Below are 12,998 nucleotides of genomic sequence, written 5' to 3'. Positions count from 1 at the left end.
GTGAAATTTCGACAGTGCTGTCATGCTCATCATGCTCATGAATGTTCCTCTCAGGTTCAAATTAAAAGGGTTGAACAGATGACATGTTTATGTCGCTGGAGTCATATTCTGGAAGCCAGGCAGCATACCCATTTGACGTCACCGCCCTGCGACGTCAACAACAATGGCGACTTACCAGTTAAACTAATTTTACAAATTGTATAAAAATAACTACAAGTCTTCTATCTGTGGATCCCCTTAAAAAGTACACAATGTTATGCAGAGGTGTGCTTATAATAATAATAATTTTACAGACAATTGAAGCTATTTACATTGGCGGCAGAGAGATGGCGGCGCGCAAATAATGTTTACATCTTTTTTTTTTTGGGGGGGGGGTGCATAACAGAAAATAATTGAAAAGCATTGATCTATGGGAACCTATCTCATACAAATCATGTCACTAGAATTCATTGTGTTTGACCACTGCAGTCATATTTTTGGAGTCATTTCCTGTTTGACTGTCTGACTTCCTGATCTTCTCGCACAAATTCTGCACAGCAAAAACGCTGCCATGAGCATATTAACAACTCCCTAATAACTGTGGGAGGAAAAACAATGTCCGGCTTCAAGCACATGAACAGAGTGATGAGTTCTCCCCCACGTCTGATACGTAAACCACATGGCACCCAAGACCCGTTTTGATGATGTCATGGACCTCGTCCCCTTTTGTTCCTCTTTGCATTCCTCACGTCAGGAGTTGAGATGGGGTCTGTGTGAGGTTCGCGAGTGGACAAAAGCTCAGTAACTCAGTTGTCGCCTACTCATCTTTCACAGGAACTTTGATATGTGATGCCCACACAGGGATAATGCTACGGGTACCCTCCCACTTCCAACACCCACCCTGACGCCCTTGATAAAGGGGAGAGGAAGCGGCGTGTCCTTCCTGTTCACTGGACTGCCAAGCCATTAATGTCTGCCGAAGGACTCAATGATTATAATTCTCCAGGAACTAATGGACTCTGCAAGAGCCGGGGGAGACTCCCCTGAAAAATAAATACATTTTGCTAGCTCAATGACTCTTTGGCCTGATTAAAACAGACAGAATGGAAGAGCAACATTCTGGGTAAATGCGATAAGGATGCAAAAAAAAAAAAAAATGGGGGGAGGTTCGGCAGTGACTGACAATCCTTACAAAGAAATGAAATCTGGCAGCTTTTGGGGGCTTTTGAGGCCCTTCCATCCACAGCTCGGTTTGGTGTGTCGTCTTACGTTTGCAGTCGCGGCCCATCCCCCTGTAGCCGTCTTTACACTTGCACTTGTACGAGCCCGGCGTGTTGAAGCAGGTGGCGTAGACGCCGCAGCGACCGATCTCCAAAGAACACTCGTCAACGTCTGAAAGGAAACCAAGGGATAGGAAAAACAGGGCGGCATTTAATGAGAAATCGTGACTTGACTGCAGAGGGTTGTTAACTGGCCAATTGTCACTCGCTAAGGTGGTGTCAATGTAGGATCACAAAGGTTTGCCCTGTGGGACTGAAGCCTTTTAAAAACAGTTCATTTTTAGGCCATCTCGGCTTTGTCTATCACTGTCAATTACAGCCAATGATCAACAAGCTCACTTGAAATTGGAACATCCATTTCAAATCGCCAAACTCAACATATCCCATGTCGCCGCAGAAGGACCGAGAACCAAAAGTGGTATTTGTCATGTGGCAAAATGAATTTTGCAATTTAATATTTTTTTGCAATGTGGCAAAATGGATTTTGCCATGTGGCAAAATTTTTTTGCCATGATGCAAAATGGATTTTGCCATGTGGCATAATTTCTTTGCCATGTGGCAAAATGGATTTTGCCATGTGGCATAATTTCTTTGCCATGTGGCAAAATGGATTTTGCCATGTGGCATAATTTCTTTGCCATGTGGCAAAATGGATTTTGCCATGTGGCATATTTTTGCCATGTGGCAAAATGAATTTTGCCGTGTGGCATTTTTTTTTGCCATGTGGCAAAATGGATTTTTCCATGTGGCACTTTTTTGCCATGTGGCAAAATGGATTTTGCCATGTGGCAAAAAAATTTTGCAATGGTGCAAAATGGATATTGCCATGTGGCATAATTTCTTTGCCATGTGGTAAAATGGATTTTATCATGTGCCATTTTTTTTGCCATGTGGCAAAAAAAAATTGCAATGGTGCAAAATGGATATTGCCATGTGGCATAATTTCTTTGCCACGTGGCAAAATTGATTTTGCCACGTGGCAAAATGGATTTTTCCATGTGGCACTTTTTTGCCATGTGGCAAAATGGATTTTGCCATGTGGCAAAAAAATTTTGCAATGGTGCAAAATGGATATTGCCATGTGGCATAATTTCTTTGCCATGTGGTAAAATGGATTTTATCATGTGCCATTTTTTTTGCCATGTGGCAAAAAAAAATTGCAATGGTGCAAAATGGATATTGCCATGTGGCATAATTTCTTTGCCACGTGGCAAAATTGATTTTGCCACGTGGCATTTTTTTGCCATGTGGCAAAATGGATTTTTCCATGTGGCATTTTTTTTGCCATGTGCCAAAATTGATTTTTCCATGTAGCATTTTTTCTGCCATGTGGTAAAATGGATTTTACCATGTGGCATTTTTTCTGCCATGTGGCAAAATGGATTTTGCCATGTGACATTTTTTTGACATGTGGCAAAATGGACTTTGCCATGTGGTAATTTTTTGCCATGTGGCAAAATGGATTTTTCCATGTGGCATTTTTTTTGCCATATGGCAAAATGGATTTTCCCATGTGGCATTTTTTTGCAATGTGGCAAAATGGACTTTGCCATGTGGTAATTTTTTGCCCTGTGGCAAAATGGACTTTGCTATGTGGCATTTTTTTTTGCCATGTGGCAAAATAGATTTTGCCATGTGGCATTTCTTGTCATGTGGCAAATTGGATTTTGCTATGTGGCAATTTGTCACATGGCAAAAAAAAAAAAAAAAAAAAAAAAAGCCACATGGCAAAATACGTTTTGCCACATGGATTAAAAAATGCAACATGGCAAATACCACTTTTTGGTTCTCGCTGTCTCTGTGTCGCTGACCGTACAAATATACAGTGTATCACAAAAATGAGTACACCCCTCGCATTTCTGCAGATATTCAAGTATATCTTTTCATGGGACAACACTGACAAAATGACACTTTGACACAAAGAAAAGTAGTCTGTGTGGAGCTTATATAATAGAGTTAATTTATTTTCCCCTCAAAATATAGCCATTAATATCTAAACTCCTAGCAACAAAGGTGTGTACACCCCTTAGAAACTACACACATCCCTAATTGTCCAAATTGAGTACTGCTTGTCATTTTCCCTCCAAAATGTCATGTAACTCGTTACAGGAGTGCTGTCTGCATTGCTGCAGAGATTGAAGAGGTGGGGGGTCAGCCTGTTAGTACTCAGACCATACGCCACACTCTACATCAAATAGGTGTGCATGGTTGTCACCCCAGGAGGAAGCCTCTTCTGAAGATGGTACTCAAGAAATCCCGCCCGTCTCATCAGACCATAGGACATGGTTCCAGTAATTCATGTGCTCTGTTCACATGTCTTCAGCAAACTGTTTGCAGGCTTTCTTCCTCAGACAATCGACAACCCCGCCGCCATCTGACATGATCGGGGGTAGTTTTGTGTGATTTTTCGCTTCAAAAGGCGAGAATAAGACTTGGATATGGGTTAGCATGTCGGCGAGCTGTCACGCCTCCTGGTTTGTTTACGCTCTCCGAAGCCGGGACAGGGAAATGACAAAACCTGGACTAACTCCGGTGGCATAAAATATCGTTTCGGAGGTGCAAGAAGTTTACAGTATTGACCATTAAGGAGTTATTTTGCCATGTCGTACTGAATAAATGCATTTTTAATATTTCATATTATATTTAACACAAGACTGTTATTTGTCATGACCATACCATTTATTCAGCAATTGTGGAAAAATACTTAGATACAAAGAATATCCTGTAAAAATATTGGAGTAGAGAGAAAACTAAACTAATTTGTGTGCAGCAGATTGATACAATGACATTTTGCGGCTCTCTTCGTCGCATTTTTTTCGTTCTGAATAATTCTGCCTAAATGGGCTGAATTCGAAATCAAATGAAATCGTGACCCTGCTGACACCATCCTCCAGCTGGGGACGCTAGAAGGATATAAAAATAAGCAGGGGCTAAACGGCAGATTAAAAGACTAATTTCTTGTCCTCTGCGCTTTGCCAAATTTTTGTATATAGTCAAATCGTCTCAAAATATGATTCTAATACACATAGTATTGCTATTTAAGATTTTTTTATGCTGTCACAGGCACTTTAAGAGTGTCAATTTTCTTATGCTTTTTAAATGTAACAATGTTGTGTATAAGTAACAATTAGCAAATTCCAAATGTTTTACAAAAGAACAAAACACAAACGCCAAAAGCCCCAAAATGTACGCAAAATGACCACAATAGAAGTAGTGTTACAACATAAGCAAACATAAAAGAGTACATAAATCTTGCTAGATACAATTGCTGTTGGTAGATGTCATTTTACATGCATTTCATGGCTATGGGAATCCCTGATTTTTTCCTATTGCAGTGTTCCTGACAAGCAAAAAAATCCATATTTTCCTCCCAGCAAATGGGCCCACACTCTGAAATGGACACCACTGTATAAATGGCTATTATAGAACAAAGATGTGAATGACACATACCGATGCACTGGTATTTCCCATTGATGTACTGCAGGTCAAAGCCATCGTGGCACTTGCAGATGTAGCTGCCAAAGGTGTTGATGCACTTCCGGAACCTTGGGCACACAGCGATCCCGCTTGCACATTCATCCACGTCTGCAAAAGCGGTGATAAGAGGATAAAGGATATCTATTACCCATTCATAGCAGACATCCATTGTGCTTTCTTTTCAAGGGAGTGAACGTCTCATCTTTGTCGGCATGTGGACGTTATTATGCGGGGACAAAGGAGAGTCAAAATTAGAATGACTGTAGTCTGCGTTCGTCTGGGAATGGACCTCACATGTTGTTCCTAGAATATTACTGGTGTGACTTTCAGTGCCAGGAGTCACAGCTCCTGTTACCACCTTGGGGCCCCCCGTCACTTTCTCCTGCCACGTCTACATCTTTCAGTTTGATCTTTAGCTCTCCTTAATCAATCCATAATACAGCATCTGATTTTTAGTACTGCAAATCCTGTATTTTTTTTTTTTGTACTTACATGTACTTAGAAAAATAAATATATCTATTGAGTGGGGCTATAATGATTTTGTCATGGGAGTAGCATTGTTGTTTTCGTTAAACCTGATGATAACCAAAGTATTTCGTCGATGAACAATCTTTTCATGACGATGACGAGATGATAACAAGCTAAAAACGTGTCTTGGGATACTAAAATAACAAAAACAAGACGAATGCTAGTTATTGTCTGACGAGACGACAATGCACCAAAGTTTCCGTCATGTGTTCACAATGTGTGACATTTTCCTGATATACTGTACATGTAGTGAGTTAGGCTGCATCGTAGCAGTGTTTGGGGTCGTGTCACACATTTGCCATCCTACTTCCCCACCCTGTCACCACTAACTGGTAGTTAACTCATTCACTACCAAGGATGTGCGCGGCTCGTCGTTTAATCGTTTAACCGCCTACTCATAAGAAAACGTTTCATATTTTACTCGTCGATTTAACGTAGCATCGTACATCTTGGTCATCTTTGCAAGCAGGCTGTTAAAAATGCCAGGTTTTTTGCATGTTGTGTGGTTTTGGATCCCCCTGGTGGCGAATGACCTTTTATTATTTGATGTGATTAGGCATATTTTTGGCCTTCAAAAACTGAGACCCACGTTTACTGAGAATTGAAGCTTCTCATCGTCTAAATCAGACATGTCCAAAGTCCGGCCCGGGGGCCAAATGCGGCCCATGGTCAAATTTCATCCGGCCCCCAGCCTCTGTCATAAAATCAATAACATCTGGCCCGCACACAGAATTAATAATTTGGTCAGCAGTACTGCCATATGCATATGAAGTAGCTTACACACTAAATGCTGCTCCTCCTTTACCCACTATAAGGCAGCAGCACTTTAAGCAACATTACCCCGTGTGACCCTTTACTCCCAATTTTCTACTCAATTTTCAATCAACAAAAAAAGTTGACGGCGAAAGGCCGACGCTTCAAGGATAGGTGGAACTTGGGACTATTTCTTCACTAGAATACGCAACAACTGTGTCTGCCTCATTTGCAAAGAGACAGTCGCTGTTTTTAAAGAGTTCAATGTGAGGTGATATTTCCAAACAAGTACAAGTAGGGTTGTTCCGATCATGTTTTTTTGCTCCCGATCCGATCACGATCGTTTTAGTTTGAGTATCTGCCGATCCAGATATTTCCCAATCCGATTGCTTTTTTTTTTGCTCCCGATTCAATTCCAATCATCCTCATCATCATCAATTCCCGATCATATACATTTTGGCAATGCATTAAGAATAAAATGAATAAAACTCGGACGAATACATATATTCAACATACAGTGCATAAGTACTGTATTTGTTTATTATGACAATAAATCCTCAAGATGGCATTTACATTATTAACATTCTTTCTGTGAGAGGGATCCATGGATGGAAAGACTTGTGACTTTGTATATTGTGACTAAATATTGCCATCTAGTATATTTGTTGAGCTTTCACTAAATGATACTGTGGCCATCCCAAATGCATGATGGGAATGGAACCATGACTGTGCGTAGTGCTACCAATTTATATATCTTCTCTGCGTTGGGAAATAACATAAGGTGTTAAGACAAAGATCAATTGCTACCTTGCTTCCCCACATTGCTTCCGATGATATTTCTGATCATAGGGAGAGGGATTGCAATGCTTTAGCCAATTAAAAAAGGCTCCAAAGGCTGCCAAAATTCACTCTACTCATTTTGCGCTGCCTTTTATCTCTCTATATAGGTAAAACGTCGCCATGACAGATTGAGCACGACAATGAGTGAGAGGGTCGTGCAGCATTAATTGCGTTAAATATTTTAACGTGACACATTTTTAAAAAAAAATCATTGCCGCCGTTATCGGGATAATTTTGATAACCCTACCTTAAGCCTAAACTAAAGACTCTGGATGAGTGTAACATATTATGTCTGTAACGTTAAATACAATTAGAAAACGATTTAATTAAAATATATACAGTATATATGTTAAAAAAAGGCATGGCCGATATTTTTTTGCCGATTCCGATACTTTGAAAATGACGTGATCGGACCCGATCGATCAGGACATCTCTAACGACAAGTACATGTACGACAAGATTACAGGGAAGATACGCAGTGAAAAATTGAAGCAACTTGAAGATAGTTTAATTTCACAGCAGCAGTATTTCGCAAGAGCCCGAGAGTCCAAAGAGAACGCCACAAGGCTAGTTGTGAGATTGTTGAAATTTTTAATTTTAAAAAATAATGAAGCATATGTGACACAAAGAATGGCTTGCTAAAATTTGCTTAAATTATTATTCGACGTAAAGGTAGTCAGCCAAGGTCGGCCCCCCACATTTTTAACACACCAAATCTGGCCCCCTTTGCAAAAAGTTTGGACACCCCTGGTCTAAATGTTGCCTGTGCGTGCATTCGCATGTAAGTACAATCATTTGTGGATTGATTGAAATATTTAAGTTGTTCATACAATATGTATGTATAGGCGCGCCTGCGGTTATATTTGTAACTATCTGTATATCTGCGTAATCTGCGTATCTGCGGCGGGCCGTCATCGCTCCAAGTCGGCAAGCATAGTTTAAATCATATTCATGTTGCACATTAATGCCGGGAGGTGATGTGTTCTTTAGCATGTTTTGGGATGTGTTGTACCGTAATTTTCTGACTATAAGCCGCAACACATCGAATTTGACCCGAAAACGACATTTCTTTATAGATAAGCCGCACTGGACTACAAGCCGCAGCTGTCCTCATTGTATTATGGGATATTTACACCAAAAGATATTAACCGGTAACATTTTATTTGACAACCGCATCATAAGACTGTCATAAGTCCAAATGAACCACCGTGAAGCTTTGAACCAATTGCTTCATTGATTCAAGAAGCTTCATTTGGCCATCACTGCTCCCTTGGGGGAGACAGTTAACCTTTGCTGCTACCGGCTGTCAACACTGTTGTCGTCCAACTTGCCTCCTAGCATACATTGCAGCGCTGTGGATGTAAATAATCAAAACTCATGTTCTCTGCTAATTATTTCTTCAGTTACTTTTCCAGTTCCAGTTGCACGGTCTGGTATTTGGTAACACTTTATTTGACAGTGGCGCCATAAAACTATCAAAAGACCATCATAATTATGACATGACACTGCCATGAGCATTAATGAATGCTAATGACAGATGTCATTCTGTGTCCTCCGGCGAGTTTTCCCATTTTTGAATAGATGTAAAAGATCTGAGCTGACATAAATGGAGTTAGTGACATAGTTCGCCAGATGACACTTAATGACATCTGTCATATACATTCATTAATGCCCATCATAGTGTCATGTTTTAATTATGACGGTCTTATGGCAGTCTTATGTCTCACCTGTCAAATAAAGTGTTACCTATTAACCCAAATAAATCAACAAATAAGCAGCAAATCTACTATTAGCTCAAATGACGGAAAAAAGTAGCGGCTTATAGTCCAAAAATTACGGTAAATCCGATTGAGTCGAAAGTGCTTAGTTGCCATCACGTTTTGTGGCCGTGTTGTTTCAACCAAGTCCATGCAGTTTGTCAGTTATTTGTTAGTTTCAGAGCTGCTAAATGGATAAGCTAGCGCGAGTTAATGGTGGCTGAAATCTACTCCATCGACTAATTAAACCCTTGCTAACTCGAAGATTAAGTCTTATGTGAAAAATTCTCCCCTCTTTAAATTCAATTATCGGGAAGTCAATTACATTTGATGACGTTTTTCTGTTGTCATTCTTATATCGAGGCAGCAAAGGGAGAAAAATTGGTAAAAGTAACCGATAAATTACTTTTAAAATAACTTAGTTACTTTGATAAAAGTAATCAATAAAGTAACTAGATTACTTTTATGAGGCGTAATCAGTAGTTAAATTACTTTTTCAAGTAATCTGTGACAACACTGATCATCACACACTAAATGTAATTCGTAGCATTAGCCTAGCATTCACGTTAGCATTAGCATAAATTTTAGTAGTAACTTTTGTAACGAGCGTCCTCTTAAACTGTTGTTGTGGTGTTTTCGTTTTGTTGGCGTTGGCTACGGTTTACAGCAGTCTTGCTCAGTGCTTCCATTTGCAAAATCACTGAAAAAGTTGTTGTTGTCCCTGTAGACCAGGGGTCAGCAACCCTGGTCCTCGAGTGCCACTATCCAGCTTGTTTTCCATGTCTCCCTCCTTTAACACACCTGAATCAAATAATCTTGATTGCTATCAGGCTCCTGCAGAGCTTGCTGATGAGCTGATCATTTGATTCAGGTGTGTCAAGGGAGGAAGACATGCTGGACATGCATGGAAAACAAGCTGGATTGTGGCACTCGAGGACCAAGGTTGCTGACCCCTGCTGTAGACGCTACAATCTACGCTCATCTGTCAATATTTATTAAAAATGGTTGGAAACCTTTTTTGTTTTATTTTTGGACTAAAACCTTTGAATTTTTACAGATGAAAACATTTTGAGTATTCGTCGAAGAAAATAAGATGAAGACCATTACATTTTGAACCACTAAAATATGACTAAGAATAATTCGTATTAGGGTTGTTCCGATCGTGTTTTTTTGCCCCTGAGCCGATCCCGATCATTTTAATTTGAGTATCTGCCGATCCCAATATTTCCCGATCCGATTGCTTTTTTTTTTTTTTTTTTGCTCCCGATTCAATTCCAATCATTCCCGATAATTTTTCCCGATCATATACATTTTGGCAATGCATTAAGAAAAAAATGAATAAAACTCGGACTAATATATACATTCAACATACAGTACATAAGTACTGTATTTGTTTATTATGACAATAAATCCTCAAAATGGCATTTTCATTATTAACATTCTTTCTGTGTGAGGGATCCACGGATAGAAAGACTTGTGTCTTTGTATATTGTGACTAAATATTGCCATCTAGTGTATTTGTTGAGCTTTCAGTAAATAATACTGTAGTCATGCCCAAATGCATGATGGTAAGTGGAACCATGACTGTGCATAGTGCTAACAATTGATATATCTTCTCTGCGTTGGGAAATAACATAAGGTGTTAAGAAAAAGATCAATTGCTACCTTGCTTCCCCACATTGCTTCCCATGATATTTCTAATCGTGGGAAGAAGGATTGTAAGGCTTTAGCCAATTAAAAAAAAGGCTCCAAAGGCTGCCAAAATTCACTCTACTCATTTTACGCTACCTTTTATCGCTCTATATGGGTTAAACGGCGCCATTACAGATTGAGCTCGACAATGCGTGAGTGGGTCGTGCGGCGCATCCATTCATTGCATTAAATATTTTAACGTGATACATTTTTTAAAAAATTAATTACCGCCGTTATTGGGATAAATTTGATAACCCTACTTGTAGCCTAAACTAAAGACTCTGGATGAGTGTAACATATTATGTCTGTAACATTAAATACAATTAGAAAACGATGTAATTAAAAAATATACAGTATATATACTGTATATTACAAAAAGGCATGGCCGATATTTTTTTGCCGATTCAGATACTTTAAAATGACGTGATCGGACCCGATCGATCATCTCTAATAAGTATTTAATCTAAAAGACAAAAAACAATTCTGGGGAGAACAATCAATGATAGCTAGAATTTTCCCTTAAAAACAAAGACCTACATCTTGAGCTCTGTTCGAGCTCAAACCAAATAAGTTGATAATAAAACTCTGCCGTAAAAGTTTAGCTTTGAAACGGAAGTGGGACATCCCATCCAACACCTGCAGCAGGCTTTGCTACTCCTCCTCCTGTCTTAAAGAGTGATGTCCATTCCTCGTCATGCAATTACCCAGCCCACAAACTATACGTGGCCGTAGGGCAGAAATGATAACCTACTAAAAGAAAGGGCTTGATCAAGTTGTGTTCCAAAAACGCTGGCTTCTATTTATGGAGGACGTCCAGCTCTGATTTATTTTTGCTGCCAGGTTTGCTCTCCTAAACCGCTTTTATTAATATGCATTGCATGCGTTGTAGAAGTAATGAAACAAAGTTGTGTCTTGGATAACAGGAGAAAAACACATTCCTTTTGCTGATGTATTGCGTGCGTCGTTTTACAGAGGGAGGAGCAGCCAGAGGCTCAACTTTCAAGCCAAAGAAGGTAAATAAAGACCAGGACATCACTTACCCACGCAGGTTCTGCCATCCGAAGCCAGCTGCAGCCCCGGAGACGGACACTGACATCGGACCTCTCCTTTAAGAACCTCGCAGCCGTACTGGCAGTTGGCCATGCCACAAGTGCGAAGGTCTGATAGTTACAAAGAAAACAAGACACATTAGCACGGGCTGGTGCCCCAGGAGAAAGGGCTCCCACAACTTTATCCCGCAAAGGAGAAGGTTGATTATGGGGCTCAAAGGAAAGACAACAACTGGGATCAAACCAAATTTACAGTCTATAAGCAATTTACATACTAATTTCATAATTCACCTATTATTTATCAAAATACATCCATTGTGCGAGTGAAAACACCGACACCAACCCTTCCAAAAACCTACCATTCATTAAACCTCCTCCGGTTTTCAGTCGTTTGTGTGTCCATATATCATAATTTTCGGACTATAAACCGCTACTTTTTCCCTTCATTTTGAATCCTGCGGCTTATTTATTGATATACAGTCGTATGAAAAAGTATCTGAATCTTTTGGAATTTCTCACATCAAATGTGATCTGATCTTTGTCAAAATCACACAGATGAAAAATCTGTCTGATTTAACTAAAACCACCCAAACATTTAAAGTTTTTCATATTTTAATGAGGATAGTATGCAAACAATTGCAGAAGGTGGAAAAATAAGTGAGTGAACCATCACATTTAATATACTGTGCCCCCCCCCTCCCCCGCCCGGACTGTGGCAGCAATAACTTCAACCAGACGCTTCTTGCAGCTGCAGATTAGTCTGAACATCGATTTGGAATAATCTTGGCCCATACTTCTCAACAAAACAACTGTAGTTCATTCATATTCCTGGGATGTCTGAAATGAATCACAGTCTTTAGGTCATGCCACAGCATCTCCATGGGGTTGAAGTCTGGACTTTGACTTGGCCACTCCAGAACGTTTATTTTGTTCTTCTGAATCCATTTTGAAGTTGATTCACTTCTGTGTTGTAGATCATTGTCTTGTTACCATTCTGTTCTTAGCTTCAACTGTCTGACAGATGGCCTCAAGTTTTTCTGCAAAACATCCTGATAAACTTTTGAATTCATTCTTCCATTAATAATTGCAAGTTATCCAGGCCCTGAGGCAGCAAAACAGCCCCAAATCATGATGCTCCCTCCACCATGCTTCACGGTGGGGATGAGGTGTTGATGTTTGTGAGCTCTTCCATTTTTCCTCCACACGACGTTGTGTGTTACTCCCAAACAATTCAACTTTGGTTTCATCAGTCCACAAAATATTTTGCCAAAACGTCTGTGGAGTGTCCTAGTGCCTTTTTGTGAACATTAAATGAGCAACAATGTTATTTTTAGAGTCCTCCCATGAACACCATTCTTGGCCATATTTTTACATATAGTTGTTGTGTGCACAGAGATATCGGACTGTGCTAGTGATTTCTGTAAGTCTTTAGCAGACACTCAGGTTCTTTTTTACCTCTCTGAGTATTCTGCGCTAAACTCTTGGCATTATCTTTGGTGGATGGACACTCCTTGGGAGAGAAGCAACAGTGCCAAACTCTCTTCATTTGTAGTCAACTTCTCTGACTGTCGATTGATGAACATCTAGACGGACTTATGGAGATGGTTTTGTATCCTTTCCCATCTTTATACAAATCAACAATC

At 39.8% G+C, this 12,998-nt stretch overlaps 1 protein-coding gene across 6 annotated transcripts in view; it reads right to left on the bottom strand.

Annotated features, from left to right (window-relative positions):
* npnta (nephronectin a) overlaps positions 1-12,998 on the bottom strand; it is a 139,058-nt gene that overhangs the window by 43,697 nt on the left and 82,363 nt on the right. For all 6 annotated transcript variants that reach the window (XM_057842651.1, XM_057842652.1, XM_057842653.1 and 3 more), the window contains 3 exons: positions 11,347-11,466; positions 4,710-4,844; positions 1,249-1,371 (listed from right to left, as the gene is read on the bottom strand). In XM_057842651.1, the coding sequence (XP_057698634.1) occupies positions 1,249-1,371; positions 4,710-4,844; positions 11,347-11,466 (378 nt within the window). The remainder of the gene's footprint in view (positions 1-1,248; positions 1,372-4,709; positions 4,845-11,346; positions 11,467-12,998) is intronic.

This window comes from Corythoichthys intestinalis, chromosome 8 (genome assembly GCF_030265065.1).
Source record: "Corythoichthys intestinalis isolate RoL2023-P3 chromosome 8, ASM3026506v1, whole genome shotgun sequence".
In the NCBI taxonomy this organism is placed as follows: Eukaryota; Metazoa; Chordata; class Actinopteri; order Syngnathiformes; family Syngnathidae; genus Corythoichthys; species Corythoichthys intestinalis.
The sequence above is the reverse complement of the archived record's forward strand: the minus strand, read 5'-3'. Positions and strand labels throughout refer to the sequence as shown.